Source organism: Cricetulus griseus, chromosome 5 (genome assembly GCF_003668045.3).
Source record: "Cricetulus griseus strain 17A/GY chromosome 5, alternate assembly CriGri-PICRH-1.0, whole genome shotgun sequence".
NCBI classification, from domain to species: Eukaryota; Metazoa; Chordata; class Mammalia; order Rodentia; family Cricetidae; genus Cricetulus; species Cricetulus griseus.
In genome coordinates, this window is record NC_048598.1 from 144,947,878 (window position 1) to 144,964,605 (window position 16,728).

Below are 16,728 nucleotides of genomic sequence, written 5' to 3' on the forward strand. Positions count from 1 at the left end.
TTTTGATTTGCATTTCCCTGATGGCTAAGGATGTTGAACACTTTCTTATGTGTCTTTCAGCCATTTTAGATTCTTCTATTGAGAATTGTCTATTTGGTTCTGTACCCCATTTTTAAATTGGATTGTTTGGTGTTTTGGAGACTAGCTTCTTGAGTTCTTTGTATATTTTGGAGATCACCTCTCTGTCAAATGTGGGTTGGTGATTATCTTTTCCCAGTCTGTGGGCTGCCGTTTTGTTTTGCTGACTGAGTCCTTTGCCTTACAGAAGCTTCTCAGTTTCAGGAGGTCCCATTTATTAATTTTTGATCTCAGTGTCTGATATACTGTGTAATGTTCAGGAATCGGTCTCCTGTACCAATTAATTCAAGGGTATTTTCCACTTGGTCTTCTAATAGGTTCAGTGTAGCTGGGTTTATGTTGAGGTCTTTGATCCATTTTGACTTAAGTTTTGTACATGGTGATAGACATGGATGTATCAGAAGCCTTCTACAGGCTACCATCCAGTTATGCCAGCACCATTTGTTGAAGATGCTTTCTTTATTTCATTGTATAGCTTTAGCTGCTTTGTCAAAAATCAGGTGTGTGGGTTAATATCAGAATTTTCCACTCAATTCCATTGGTCTACCTGTCTATTTTTGTGCCAATACCAAGCTGTTTTCAGGACTATAGCTCTGTAACAGAGCTTGAAGTCAGGGATGGTGATGCCTCCAGAGGTTTCTTTATTGTACAGGGTTGTTTTGGCTATCCTGGGTCTTTTGTTTTTCCATATAAAGTCGTGGATTGTTCTTTCAAGGTCTGTGAAGAATTGTGCTGGGATTTTGATGGGGATTGTATTGAATCTGTACATTGCTTTTGGCAAGATTGCCACTTTTACTATGTCGATCCTACCAATCCAAGAACATGGGAGATCCTTCCATTTTCTAGTATCTTCTTTAATTTCTTTCTTTAGAGACTCAAAATTCTTACAGTACAGGTCTTTCACTTTTATGGTTCGCATTACCCCAAGGTATTTTATGTTATTTGTTGCAACTGGAAAGGGTGATGTTTCTCTGGTTTCTTTCTCCAGGAATGTATTGTTTGTATATAGTATGGCTACAGTTTTTTTTTTCTTGTATTCTGCCACTTTGCTGAAGGTGTTTATCAGCTGTAGGAGTTCCCTGGCAGTTTTTTGGGTCACTCATGTAGACTATCATATCATATGCAAATAGCAAAAGTTTGAGTTCTGCCTTTCTGATTTGTATCCCCTTGATCTCCATTTGTTGTCTTATTGCTCTAGCTAGACCTTCAAGAACAATATTGAAGCGATATGGAGAGAACGGACAGCCTTGTCTTGTCCCTGATTTTCGGGGAATTGCATTGAGTTTATCTCCATTTAATTTGATGTTGGCTGTTGACTTGCTGTATATTGCTTTTATTATGTTATGTTCCTGTTATCCCTGATCTCTCCAAGACCTTTATCATAAAGGGGTGTTGGATTTTGTCAAAGGCTTTTACAGCATCTAGTGAGATGATCATGTGGTTTTCTTTTCTCTCAGTCTGTTTATATGGTGGATTACACTGATGGATTTTCGTATGTTGAACCATCCTCGTATTCCTGGGATGAAGCTTACTTGATCATGGTGGATGACTTCTCTGATGTTTCTTGGATTCGATTTGCCAGTATTTTATTGAGCATTTTTGCATCAATGTTCATGAGGGATATTGGTCTGTAGTTCTCTTTCTTAGTTGTTTCTTTGTGTGGCTTGGGTATCAAGGTTATTGAAGCCTCGTAAAAAGAGTTTGGCAATGACCCTTCTGCTTCTATTTTGTGGAATACTTTGAGGAGAATTGGTGTTAGCTGTTCCTTGAATTTCTGGTAGAATTCTGCACTGAAGCCATCTGGCACTGGGCTTTTTTTTGGTTGGGAGACTTCTGAAGACTGCTTCTATTTCATTAGGGGTTATAGGTCTATTTAAGTTGCTTATCTGTTCTTGATTTAATTTTGGTAAGTGAAACCTGTCCAGAAAATTATCCGTTTCCTTTAGATTTTCGAATTTTGAGGAATACAGGTTTTCGAAGTATGACCTGATGATTATCTGGATTTCCTATGTGTTTGTTGTTATGCCCCCTTTTCATTCCTGAGTTTATTAATTTGCATGTTCACTCTCTGCTGTTTGGTAAGTTTGGATAAAGTTTTGTCTACCTTGTTGAGTTTCTCGAAGAACCAACTCTTTGTTATATCGATTCTTTGTATTGTTTTCCTAGTTTCCACTTATTAATTTCAGCCCTCAATTTGATTATTTCCTGGCTTCTGCTCCTTTTGGGTGTATTGGCTTCTTTGTGTTCTAAAGCTTTCAGTTGTGCTGTTAATTCTCTAGTGTGACTATTCTCCTTTTTCTTCATGTGGGCACTTAGCGCTATGAACTTTCCTCTTAGCACTGCTTTCAAGTGTCCCATAATTATGGGTATGTTGTGTCCACATTCTCATTGAATTTTAGGAAATCATTAATTTCTTATTTCCTCCTCAATCCAGGAATTGTGCAATGGGGCATTACTTAATTTCCATGAGTTTGTAGGTTTTCTGCAATTCGTGTTGTTTGAATTCCAACTTTAAAGCATGGTGGTCTAATAAGATACACCGGGTTATTTTATTTTTATTTTTGTATCTGTTGAGGTTTGCTATGTTGCCAAGTGTGTGGTTGATTTTAGAGAAGGTTCCATGTGGTGCTGAGAAGAAGGTATATTCTTTTGTATTTGGATGGAATGTTCTATAGATGTCTGTTAAGCCCTATTGGGCCATAACTTCTATTAGTTCCTTTGTTAAGTTTCTGTCTGGTATTCCTATCCAGTGGTGAGAGTGGGGTGTTGAAGTCTCCCACTATAAGTGTATGCTGTTTTATGTGTGATTTGAGTTTTAGTAATGCTTCTTTTATGAACGTGGATGTCTTAGTATTTGGTGCATAAATATTCAGAAGTGAGACTTTGTAGTGATGGATTTCTCCTGTGATGAGTAGGAAGTGACCTCCTTCATCCCTTTTGATTGATTTTAGTTTATAGTCCAATTTGTTGGATATTAGGATTGCTACCCCTGCTTGTTTCTTGGGTCCATTTGATTGGAAAATCTTTTCCCAACCTTTAATTCTTAGGTACTGTCTGTCTTTGAAGTTGAGGTGTGTTTCTTGTATGCAGCAGAAGGATGGATTCTGCTAATCTGTTTCTTTTTATCAGCCAGTTAAGACCATTAGTATTGAGGGATATTAGTGACCATTGATTGTTCATTCTTGTTTGTTTTGGATTTGGTGGTGGTGGTGAAATTATGGGTGGGTTTCCATCCCTTTTCTTTTGGGTGTTGGTAAAGTGGGATTATCTATTGCCTGTATTTTTCTGGTTGTAGTTAACTTCCTTGCATTTTCCTTCCGGAACTTTCTGTAGGGCTGGATTAGTGGATATGTAATGTTTGAATCTGGTTTTGTCATGGAATATCTTGTTTTATCCATATATATTGGGTATAGTAGTCTGGGCTGGCATCCATGGTCTCTAAATATAGGTAGAATATCCAGGACCTTCTGGCTTTCAGAGTTTCCATGGAAAAATCAGGTGTAATTCTGATATGTTTGCTTTTATATGTTACTTGACCTTTTTCCTTTGCTGCTCTTAATATTTTCTCTTTATTCTGTATGTTTGGTGTTTTGATTATTATGTGGCAAGGAGACCTTTTTTTTTTTTGGTCCAGTCTATTTGGTGTTCTGTAGGCTTCTTGTACGTTCATTGGCATGTCTTACTTTAGGTTGGGAAGTTTTCTTCTATGATTTTGTTGAATATGTTTTCTGGGCTTTTGAGTTGGATTTCTTCACCTTCTACACCTATTATTTTTAGGTTTGGTCTTTTCATGGTATCCCATATTTTCTGGATATTTTGTGTTAGGGATTTGTTGGACTTAAGATTTTCTTTGGTTGATGAGTATATTTCTCCTAGTGTATCTTCAACACCTGGGATTCTCTCTTCCATCTCTTGTATTCTGTTGGTTATGCTTGCATCCGTAGTTCCTGAACGTTTACCCAGCTTTTCTATTTCCAGCATTGCCTCAGATTGTGCTTTCTTTATTGTCTCTATTTCAGTTTTCCTGTCTGGAACTGTTTCCTTGAAAGATTTGTTGATATTTTGTATTTTTTGGTTTGTTTTTTCTTCCCTTTCTTTAAGGGATTTTCTCATATCCTCTTTGAGGCCCTCTATAATTTTCATGAAGATGTTTTTAATGTCATTCTCTTCTGCTTCATCTGCATTGTGATGTTCAGTTCTTGCTGGTGTATGGTCCCTAGTCTCTGGTGGTGTCATATTAGTTTTTCTGTTGTTGAATGTGCTTTTATATTTCCTTCTTCTCATCGTTTCTTCCAGAGGGTGTAGCATGAGTGTCTTCCTCTCTTTGTGGGTATGGGACCAAGGTTCCCTTCTGGTAGATGCAAGCAGTTCCAATACTCTGATGTCTGTCCTCTTCTCGTGGATTGAGGTGGGACTGTTACTGGGGGCTTGGCAGTCTCTTGATGTGTTGGCTGCTGCCAAGTATGGATCCCGTGAGCATACCCCCAGTGTGAGGTGCCCTTGAGCAGGGCTGCAGATCAAGTGGTCAGTATTGATGAGGGACACAGTAGAAGTCACTGAGGAAAAGAGAAGACTTGATAGTGAGAGATGGAGATGTCATCAACCCATGAAGGAAGGCTTTTTTTTTTTTAATGGACAAAAAATAAAAGCAGTAATGGGGAAACAAAAGAATTCTCTCTCTCTCTCTCTCTCTCTCTCTCTCTCTCTCTCTGTCTCTCTCTGTGTCTCTGTCTCTGTCTCTCTCTCTCTGTGTACTTGTTCAGGGGTGTTTGTAGGGTGGGTGGGTGCATGTGTGTGTATTTTTGCATGCATGAGGAGACAGGTTCATCTCCGTTGTTGCTTCTTAAGGAGTCATCCTTCTTTTTTAAAGACAGTGTCTGTCATTAGGCTCTGGGGCTTGCCAATTAGTCTAGGTTGGCTGGTCATTGAGTTCCAGAGGTCTTACTGTCTTTCTTTGCCTGACCATCACTAGGACTAAATGCATGTACCACAAGGTTCAACTCTTTATATGGATTTTGGGTCTCAGACTCAGGTTCTCATGCTTGCATAGCAAGTACTTTAAGGACCAAGCTATCTCTACAGCCCCTGTCCTTAGATGGGGTATGAAGAAAGATTATTGTCAGTAGGCAGCTGGTAAACACATATGTTTCGGGATTTTTCCTGCAATACCAGTATTCGGGATCTTGAGGCAAGAGGACTGCCATAAAGTCAAGGTCAGCCTGCGCTACAGAGTGAGACTGTCTCAAGAAACCACACAGAAATACACCAAAGACATCTTTGGTCAGTTCCAGTTTTAGGTGGAGTATGAGTCCCATGTAGTCAGTGCAGAAGTTGGTGACAGACACATAGAAGTAACAATGGGATGAAGTTTCCAGATGCAGACAGAAAAGAGTCATGATCAGAGGGAGAGACAAGAAAGACTGGGGGATTAAAGTGAAGAACTAAATGGAGGAAAATAAGAGACAGGGCTTATCCACTCTCCCCATGCAGAAACTGTAACAGCTGAAATAAAGGATTTCTTGCTCAGCTTGAGTCTAACTGAAACATAGGTCTTCAGATAACACCAACTCATAAAACGTACATATTTATAAAGACACGGTCATAGAAAGAACATATGCACACATGCTCACAAAAGGATGCATACAAATGGGATATGGAATGAGAAGAGAAGTCAGAATATTCACATTTGAGACAGGAGAGAAAATCCTGAAGTGAAAAGGCAGAAGTGGGAGTAGGTGCAAAAGTGGTTGAAAAATCAAAGTGAATGAAGAAACAAGAAGACAAAATTAGTGAACTTCGTGGAGCTGAATACTAGTGGCATGGTCATGAATTCATTCTTCATTCTGGGAGAAAAGCTGCCTCTTTACCACTTCCCTACATACAGTAAATCACCCTATTGATTTCCTAAATAAAGTATTGTCATAATATTGAGAATTCTCAAGTCTTTACCACATTTTATTTTTTCCAGTCTAAAAGTTGTCTTCAGATGGCTTTATTAAAGTGAATAGATGGCTTACATTACTGACTCTTCATTCATTATCATGCTTCATGTTTTAAAAATAGCCAGCCATATATAAGCATGCAGTTTGAACACTACAAAAGAAACTGCAGCTTCTGTCTCCCTAGAACTGCATATTTATTCCTGTTTAGTACAGTCATTTCCATTACTGGCTTAAATGGTGCTTAGTGGCAAAGCATTTATCCATTAACACTTCAGCCTACTTTGTGAGCAAAGCCAATCCTTCATTCTGGACACACATAGTTTTTGTGTATGTATATATGTGCTTTCTGACCTGAACTCATGATGAGGCCTAGTATAGCATCAAACTTTCAACCTTCCGGGCTGCTGGGATTATAGACACACACATGGTGATGTTCAGCTGCAATGAGTAATTTTGTATCAGTTATTTACTGCTGTATTTTTATAACATATCATTATATTATGAGCCAAAATTCACTGTCTTGAAACAAAAGCTACTTTTAGTTATGTCCATTTAAGGTGGGCAAGTAGGCAGTTCCTCTGTGAGCCTTGCCTAAAATTACTCATGCAGCTAGGTGGTCTAGCTTGATGCTTGGTCTGTTTTACAGATAGCATCCACTCTTACTTCTTTCCCTCCATTCCTTCTTCCTTCTCTCCTCTTTGTGGTGTTATATATGTCTGTGTGCTCCCACGTGTAAGTGCCTGTGGAGGTCAGGGGTGGCTGTCAGGGTGTGCTCCTCAATCCCTTCTCCACTTTGTTGTTTGAGACAGGGTCTCTCACTCAAGCTGGAACTCACCATTATCAGCAAGGCTAGCTGGCCAGCAAGCCCCCAGGATGCAATGCCTCACTTCCCACCAAACACTGAGATGATAGGCATGTACATCCACAACTAGATTCCACCCCCGAAGGTTCTCCATCAAAGAAATTATTTTTATTGTTTTAATATAGCAATGCTCCATTGTGTAACTGAAACATAAATGACTGAAAAACCTTGTTCCCCAATATTATACTCTGGGCATTTGTATGTACTACCCTTATTCCCCGTTATTCCAGTTGTTGGTTTTTCTTCTTCTTTTCTGGTTGTTTGGGAATTTATTCCAAACCCTTTACCCTTTTCAAATATAAGCTGGAAACGAAAGAATGAGGGTTACTTTACTGTTTTTAAATCTATAAATGTGTTGACAAACTTTTTGCAGTTTTCCCTATAAACACTTTTGTTAAAAAAATGAAGAGATTTTTTCATAAAAATATTTTTATGAAATATAAATGCCATATACTAGACATAGCTATCATAGATGCAGTGGGTGAGGGAGCCCACTATTCTTTTTGACCGGGGCAGCTGCCACAGCTTGTGGCCGAGTTTCTATTTCACTCCAGTATTGACCTTACATGCAAGACTTTATGCTTAACTTTATCTGATTTTCTTGGTAAAAGAAGCTTATTTTACTAGCAATGACTATCTTTGGACATCTTGAACATTTGATGTTTTGGCTTAATTATGGAGAAAAATGTTGAACAGGGAAGAACCAAGGATAAAAGGAAACCTGTCAGAGATGACCCTAAGGGATATAGGGTATATTATTATTCAGTTATATATGTTCTCTTAGAACTGGGCAATCATATGTGAATCTTGTTACAAAGACATTTTGAGATACCTTGAAAATGACTTCATTAAGGTTCTATTTTTCACCTTACCAACTAGCTCAGAGATAATTTCCATGCGATGGCTAGACTGGTAAGGCCCAGAATATGGTAATTAGGACCGGCATGGTTCCAGGCAGTGAGCAGATGAGTGAGCGACTAGGTAGGTCTACAACTACAGTAAGCACATTAGTGTAGAGTACCCCAGAAGCAGGTATTGGCTCGACTAGCATGGTCTGTAGTCTTCAGGCTGTGATGACATTTGCAAGTATCTGAGGTATTTGCACGTCATTCATTACTAAGGGAGATATTGTGACTAGTGTGACTCATAGTACATAGCATCAATTGTAGTTTTAAATTTAATATTAATGATTATTTTACCTTATTTTCAACATTCAAGATATATTCACTGAAAAACTTCAATGAAAGGAATACAACAACACTCAGTCAAAATCAAATACTATGGAATATTACAATTTAATAATACTCTGTAATTTAATTGTGTATTTTGTTTTACCAAGAAAACCATTTTATTGACACAGGCTCATTAGAAGATGGATAGGAAGTTACAAATGAATGGATTTTATGATATATAATTTTAAGTGAAAACATTTTTGCATTTTTTGTTAGGGCTAATATTTAGTTGTGGTTAACTTGGCCATGGACAGAAACAGAAAGCAATTTACTTCAGCAAAAGCATAACATTATTAGTTTTGACTTAAAATTATTTCTAAATAGGTAATCTAAGTGAAGTATACATAACTTTTGTAACCTCTATTATCCATCATCACAAGATAATACTTTAGAAACATAGTTTTCAACATTATTATGGCTCTAGAATAATTTGAGGTCATGCCTTCCCTATACCACATATATGCGCACGTGGTATGTGTGAGGGTGTGTCTATGTGTGTGTGCATAGGTAAGAGGACAGCTTTGTGGAATTGGTTTCCTCCTTCCACTTTTATGTGGGCTCAGGTTACAGGGATGGAACTAGGTTGTCAGGCTTGTAACAAACACCTTCCACCTGTTGAGGTAACTTGCTAGCTCCAAGCTCTTATTTCCTAAGTGGTCTTCACTTGTTGCTCTACATAGGTTTATTTTGTTTTTGTTTTTGTTTTTTGAGACAGGGTTTCTCTGTGTAGCTTTGTGGACCAGACTGTCTATGTCTCCTAGGTGCTAGGATTAAAGGCATGTGCCACCACCATCCAGCTCTACATAGGTTTTTAGAGGTGTCTATTGCATGTATGTGTCATATGAAACCTTGTCACTGTTCAAAATTGTCTGTGAGATTGTAGTAAAACAATTCTCAGCCACAGAAAAGTTGAGACCTGTTTGGCCACCCATTATTTCTTTTTCACATGGCCATAAGAGTTTTAAACATTACAGACAAGAACTATGTTACATAGGAAAATACCGAGAAAGTGGGAAAAAGCTGTGTTTAGACCTCACAATTTCTGGGTCATTGTATTTAACAAGCTTCACTTAGCTTCACTTTTAGATATAAAATAATACTGAGGCATTGCTTCCACAATGAAGCTAAATAAGAAAGTTGGATTTCTTTGAGATTAAACACATCATAGAGAAAGCAGCATATATATATATATATATATATATATATATATATATATATATATTTCAGCAGCACTACACTAGACAAGTGACATTTCTTATTTAGTCCCCTAATTCTCAGAATTGACAGGGTACCAAAAGCTATCTATATATAAAATAGCATTAACTGTTTTGTTTTTTGTTCTTTTGAGACAAGGTCTCACTATGCAGCCCTGGCTATGTTGACTAAGTTGGCTTCAAACTCAGAGATCTACCTGCCCGTCTCCTGAGTTCTGGGATTAAAGTGAGTACCACCACAACTGAAATATTAACTGTTTTATTTAAACTTAAAAATAGAGCCTCAGCAATAAATCATAAGATAAATTGACTATCTATTTAGATGAGTAATAAACACAATATTAGACACCTAAGAATAGAACTTAGGGGAGGATTAAAGCTCTACCTGAATTTACCTAGTATGTCTAGCATAATTGAATTTTAAGCTTTGGTTCTCAGAACAGAAACTTCTTGTGATTTACCCAGGAATGAATTTCATAAGTGAGGTGTGTAGATTGCTTACTAGTCTATGGAAGTAGATTTCGAGTTATTCTATGGAAGCAGTAGTGTAGTACATGATACCATTAGAAAAGTACTTAATAGAAGATAATAGAGTTTATTTTGCTTAAGTTCCTAACTTAATATCAGAAAGTGACTGAGATAATGAATGAATTAATATCAGGGAGATTCATCTGGCTCTTTTATTTTATCTATCATAGGATATCTGAACCAGAATTAACATTCCCAGGAAAACCTAGCACTAGTAACAAGCCTAGAAAGCCCCAACAGGGAAGGGGCAGTGTGTGTGTATTCTATTTATTCCATAATTATTTGGTAGAACAGGCTTTCAAAACTCATTAGGGTATTATTTATGAATAATTATTATGTTTACACACATGCGGGACTAAGAAGTACTTTTACTTACTTTCTAAATTCTAATGTCACAGACTGTAATTTTGATAATGAGCCCTTACGCTGGCTTTAAAGTAAAAGAAAGGAAACCACTTGATAGGCATGTTAGCATATTTTAGTAATTGGAAGGCTGAGGCAGGAGGATTTCAAGTTCAAGGACAGTCTTATCTACATGGCTTGGTTCTGTCTGAGCAACAAATAATAAACAGAGAACAAAGTCAACCACTCAATTCAAAGACATGTAGCAAATATCTTAACTAGTGAAAGCCTTTGAAGAATGCCATCAAGTGGCAGGCAGTCATTCAAAAGCACACAGGCAGGAAGGCAGGTAGATGAAGCTTTACCCCAAGAGCTAAACCAAGGTGGGTTTTTCTGTATCAGGAAGAATGTAGCTAATGTTATAACAATGAATGTTGTACAGATGCTAAAAACCAGTTCTGTTTAATGCCAGATTTACTCAGAGATAGAGAAAGAGAAAAGATGGAAGAGGAAGAGAAAGAGGAGGAAGCATTCTTTTAAGAGGTAATAGAGTAAAAAACAAAAACAAAAACAAAAACAAAAACAAAAACCAGCAAGCATGAGGCAGTAGGAGAAAGGCACTAGGAAAAGCAAACTGACAATAATTTGAACTATTTCACATTTTTTTTATATTTCTAAGAAACAAGGTATGACATTGTTGCTTCTTAAAAAGGGGTGTTGATTTCTTCCCTCTTTCTCTTTCTTTATCCTAGCTTTTGTGTTTTGCTTCTGCAGTCCAGTTTCAGGGATGACCCACAAAGACATCTGTATAAGTTACAACTGACAGCATATAGAAAACTTCTAATTCTTTTAAAAATACACATGCAGGTGTGTAAGTGAATGTGTGCATGTGTGTTTGCCTGTGTGGAGGCATGTGTGTGTACATATATGTGGAAGATTGAGGATGCTATGGAGTAAAGTCTTCTTCAACGATTCTATACACTGAGTCAGGGTCTCTCAATGGGACACAAAGCTTCCAGATTCTGGTAGTCTTACTAGTCAGCCACTATGTCATTTATGCAGGCACTTGGGTTCTCAACTCTGATCCTCACGCTCTTGTGTGACAAACCCTTTTTACCCACTGAGATGTTTCTCTAGGTGAAAAGCCTTTTATAGTCTGAAATGGACTATTTGTTGGTTGTACCTGTGTTATTTAAAACATCACAGCTCCATTGTATTCAAAATATTTTTGTTAAAAATCCTTATTATATCACCCTTAGGATCTAGCCCATGGAGAACTGACTCTTGGCTTCAAGGGCCGAATATAGTAAATAGAATGAAGAAAAAGCTTATTCATTATAGTTTGAAATATTTACAGACACTGATTCTTTCTGGAAGTTTAAAATTCCATATCACTAGACATAAGTATTCAGTTAAGTCCGAATCTTTTTTGTATGAAGAGATCCATTTTTTTCTAAAACACCAAAATTTAGTTAAGTAGAATAACTACAAGGCAGATGGTTCTGAAATGTTAAGGTACATACTTAATATAGCATAAATCTTTTCACTAGAATTGCAATTACACATATAAAAGGAAAATGTTATAAAGGTTTATACTGTGTGTGCTGAAAATAGAACTTTAGAGTTTCATTATCTCAAAATAGTGGGTATCCCAAGCACATGCTATACATGTGTGTGTATGTGTGTGCACATACATGCACACTTTATAAAGAAAGAATTGTGGCAGCATATAACCACTAGCATTTCTGAGTTTTCTAAGTTCATTTCCCTCCCAATTTCTGATTTTTATATACCACTTGTAATGTAATTTCCATTCTTTAATATCCATTCACTCCACTGTTAATACTTTTTGAGCACCATAGGTGACTTGAAATTAAATCACATACATTGTTCTTTTATGCATTAAAGTGTTAGTAATAAGGATTAATGGGTTTTACTTTCAGTATCTAGATTATTCTCTGGTAGTCAGTGGTATTGGGATGTATTAACTCTTTCATGAGAAGACACTATTTACTAAACTTCCTGAGAATGAGTACCTTAACTGTGAAATATACTAATGCTCACATCGATCCAATGGGAGACTTATTCATATAGGTGTGTTTTTTTTCCTTTTGACTTCTTTGAGACTTATATCACCGGTACATGTAACAATACACACAGATCTTTATATTCTAGAAATTCCCTTCATGTTGGCATCAAAGATAATAAACCCTCATATATTCACAATCATTATGATTTACAGAACGTTACAGGATGTGTTTAAAATTTATTCTTATTTATGTGTATGTGAATGCAATGCCTATGTGAGATTCCCTTGGACCTGGAGCTAGAGGTGCGGTGAGTTCCCTGATGTGGATGGTAGCTCCCAAACTCAGGACCTCCACATGAACAGTTTATATTCTTTATCTTTGAGCCACCTCTTCACCTCTGGAGGAAGAACACTATTGTTATTGTTCTTTTGGCTTTTTGAGACAGGCTCTCACTATTCAGGCTGGCCTTGAATTCAGAGATAGACAAGCCTCTGCTGCCCCAGTGCTGGGATTAAAGGTGTACACTACCAGGCCTGGCAAAAAAATATTCTCTTATCTTAATAAGAATAATTAACTAGGTATAAAGAGGATTCTTTGAACTTGGCTCCAGATGGAAATCCTTAGGGATTTTCCAATACTTTATAAAGTATAAGGCACGAACACTGTAATTTATTGTTATTTTTTCCCTTAGGTTAGTTCAGGCACAGCCAATATGGAATGTCTGCCTCTTCAGGCATGTGTTTTGTTTCCTAAATGATGAAGAAATGGTGTCTTGAGTGAGTCACCTAGACAGCATCAATGAAGAGCAGCTAGAAATCTCTGCTAACAGCCCATTTGTGTCCTATGCCTTTGGCATAGACTAATTAGTAGATTTCCCTCCATGCACTGCTATCAGCTGTCTATTTCTAAAATTTTAAATTTTCACACTGGTTCAGACAACGCCTCCCAATATGAACGACATCAGCTGGGAGCTGATCTGCTGTTTGCCCAGCAGAGGAGCTACATATTGCCTTTTGAAGAATGATACCTTGAGCAGCAGCCTTGACATCTGGCCTGTCTTTGAATGGCTTCAGATGCAGCTCTAAAGCATAAGCTTTATGATTCAGAATAACTTTGGACATTCTGACTTTCTGCACTAAACTCCATGGAGAGTTTAATTATGTGGGAAATGGGGTTACATAATCTAAATTGCTATCATTCCAGACAAACTCTCATGGGTATTTCTATTATTCCCTGAGAAGAATCTGTTGAAGCCTTTCCTTTCTTTGGCTGTTCAGTTTCTGGAAGCCAATTTTGATGAATTTTATATCTGCCACCTGGCAGTACTGTTCTCAAACTTAATATTTTTTCTCATAAGTTTATAAGTTAGGGTTACACAGAAAGGAAATGAAATTAGATCTTCGCACTGAACTAAAGACATTCTATTAATGGCAAGGTGTTCTTCCTATCCTTTAGGGAGAGATTCTTAAAACCCTGATTTCTTTACCCTGCACATCTTTTTGGTCACTAAGTCGTATTTTCTCTGTAGTGCTTCATATATAAATCTCTTTCTCTTGTTCTTACGAATTCCAGTCCATGCCAGAACATCTCTGTCTTCTTATACTGTATTGCTACAATCATATTTTACTTCTAACACCAACCTGTTTTAGCTAATTTTTCAATAAAAAAATAGGTTGATGTTCCTTGATCACCATGATCATCTATAATTATAAAATTGTTAAAAAAAACCCTCTAGAATGGTTCTTACTCCTATCACATGAAAGTCAGTTCCTTTGCATACTTTGAAAACTTTGGGTAATCCAGCCACGCTTTCTCATTCCATAGGAACCTCTGGACTTTTCTCAGGTTATATTCAGACTTGAACCTAACTTTATTCATGTAACTCTTCTCCTCTGTATTATTTTCTCCCCCTTCCTATTTACTAATCCACACTCCATTCACTCTCTAAGGTACATTTGCTCCCCTTGAAGCCTTACTTTCCTGTTATCTATATTGAAAACGTAAAAAGACACTTGGCACCAGTGTACCCCATGAAGTAATAAATGAATGAGGTGGAAGGTACAATATCAGTGTCATATGCAGACACAAGATTCCAGATTCTCACTGATTTTACTTGCAAGAACGTGTGCTTTCTTCAAATATTTAGTACAGTGTGTTCAATGTAGCAGCATGCAGAAAAACATCTCCGAAGTATTGATGCTATAAATTGTAAACAAAACTACGTCATACTTTTAATATAGCTTACCAAACTTAACACAATGATAATACATGACATGACTTGTGTGTATGTACACATGCATGCAGGTGTTCTCAGCCACCAGTGCACTTGTGGAGGTCAAAGGTTGACAATGGGTGTCCTCCTCTATCACTGTCTTGTTTTTTCGTTATTTAAAAATTTTATGTATTTAGGGCTGGAGAGATGGATGGCTCAGCCATTAAAGGCTAGGCTCACAACCAAAAATTTTATATCTATGGGTACCATATAATAAGTAAATCCAAACTACCTATGAATATTAATATGCACATATTATATATTTTATAAACTAGGTAATCCTGATCATAGAAAGTATAATTTATTTCACAAGCAGAACCAATATGAAAAATTGTCTATTTACTAAATAAAAAATTCACTCTATTGTTTAGTAAAAAGTTATGTATACTGACTAAAATGCCATTTTCATAGACATGTCATTATATGTTAAGTCATAATTGGTTTATAAAGTTGTATGTATTATACAAAATATTTTATGAAAAGGTCAAGTTGCTTAACTATTTTAAGTTTTTCTAAAATTAATATTTATTGCTTTAGTAGTTTGAATGTTTAATTTAAAAATTTTAGTCTATCAATAAGATAATTAATGGGTGTTGTATGGAGATATAGTTCAGTGGTGAAGTGCTTGTCCAGTAGTCAAGAAAGGGACTGGATTGGATATTTGGCACTGAAATAAGGGGAAAAAAATTCCAAACTAACAAAACCCCTTTTCAAACAAAAAAATTAAAATACTCCAAGTATTTAATATTTCTCTCAATCAATATAAACCCAATGATATAATTACTAATAACAGATAATGAGAGAGCATATAAAAGAGAAAACACAGCCTCCTTTCCTCTCTTCCTATCCTTGCTAAAGTCACAATAAGCTTGAGTTGTTACCTTCCTGAAAGAGAGAATGGGGCGTCAAAGTCATTAATGACTGTTTGTCTACAAGATTTATACCAACCCCATATACTATGTAGGTTTTACATTTTTACTTCTAAATAGTTAGACATTTACTAGAAAAATAAATTGAGAGATACACGGTACAAAATGGAAGAACTGATTATTATTTTGAAGATTGTAAATGAAGGCTCCACAACATTCCTGACTGAGTGTTTACAACAGTCCAAACACTCTTTGCACTGAGACAGACCGCCTTTTCCAGAAGGGCTGTTCCTCAGGTACCACCCTTAACCTGACTCACCGAACCAGCCAAATTTGGCATCGCAGGTTCAGCTCTTTCACTGTGTCTTGACACTGTTTGTTTTATCCATTAAGGATATTTGCTTTGGAAGAGATAACCCACAGCTGAAGAACTATGACTAAAAAGCTTATTTGCTAAGAGAAACCAATCAGAGTTGGCATTAAAGTATGAGAACAATTATCTATTTGACTTCTAATTAATAAAAGTGATTTGGTAAAGAAGGAAGTACATAAAGCTCATGTTTACAAAACAGCCTAATGCTTTTTAAAAGTAATAAGGATACAGCTTAAATAAGCAACTTAAAAGAAGACATTTGGTCTCAGTTACCATTAATTACTACGAGTCAACAAGAAACCTGACAACTGTAACAGAAAAGTAACTGTGTTAAACACATACACACCACCACCACCACCACCACCATCACCACCCCACCAACCACCACCAACAATGGGTGGGCTGGAGATATTGTTCAGCAGTTAAAAAGTGCAAACTGTTCTGGTAGAAGACCCAAGTTCTATTCCCTGCAACGAGGTAGGGTGGCTCCCAACTGACTATAATTCTAGCTCCAGGGGATTTGATCCTCTTTGGCCTCTGTGGGCACCTGGACTCATGTGTACATACTCTCCCCAATATACATATACACATAATTTAAAAATATTAAAAAGGAAAATGCTGGTAGGTATATAATGAATTTATTTACTAACAAAGAGTTCTAACAAACCAAAAACAATTAATTTACAGTTCAACAGAAAAACGTGAAAAGGCCATCAATAGGCAATTCAGATAAAAACAAAAATCATCAAAAAACAAAAACAAATCCCCCATAAAATTGCCAAACCTTATTTTAAAGAGATGCATATTATACTGAAACAAACTGTAACCTATAGAGTTGGGAGGTCTAACAATTTACTAAATAGGGATGAAGGCTTGTGGAAAGAAGCATTCTCTTAGCTAACTTGTTTCCATAAACTTTCAAAAGAGCAGTTTCATAATAGTAAGCTTTTGACTCTTAAGTCTTTCATTTCTTAGAATCTATCCTA

At 36.7% G+C, this 16,728-nt stretch overlaps 1 protein-coding gene across 2 annotated transcripts in view; it reads right to left on the reverse strand.

The window, feature by feature from the left end:
- Nucleotides 1-16,728, reverse strand: part of Mipol1 (mirror-image polydactyly 1) — a 268,571-nt gene that overhangs the window by 12,760 nt on the left and 239,083 nt on the right. Inside the window, exon 11 of one of the 2 annotated variants that reach the window (XM_035445015.1) lies at nt 4,589-4,634. The exons of the other annotated variant lie outside the window; for it this stretch is intronic. Coding sequence (XP_035300906.1) covers nt 4,604-4,634 — 31 coding nt within the window. The 3' untranslated portion in view covers nt 4,589-4,603. Of the gene's footprint in view, nt 1-4,588; nt 4,635-16,728 lie in introns of those variants that run through there. 2 annotated transcript variants of the gene reach the window in all.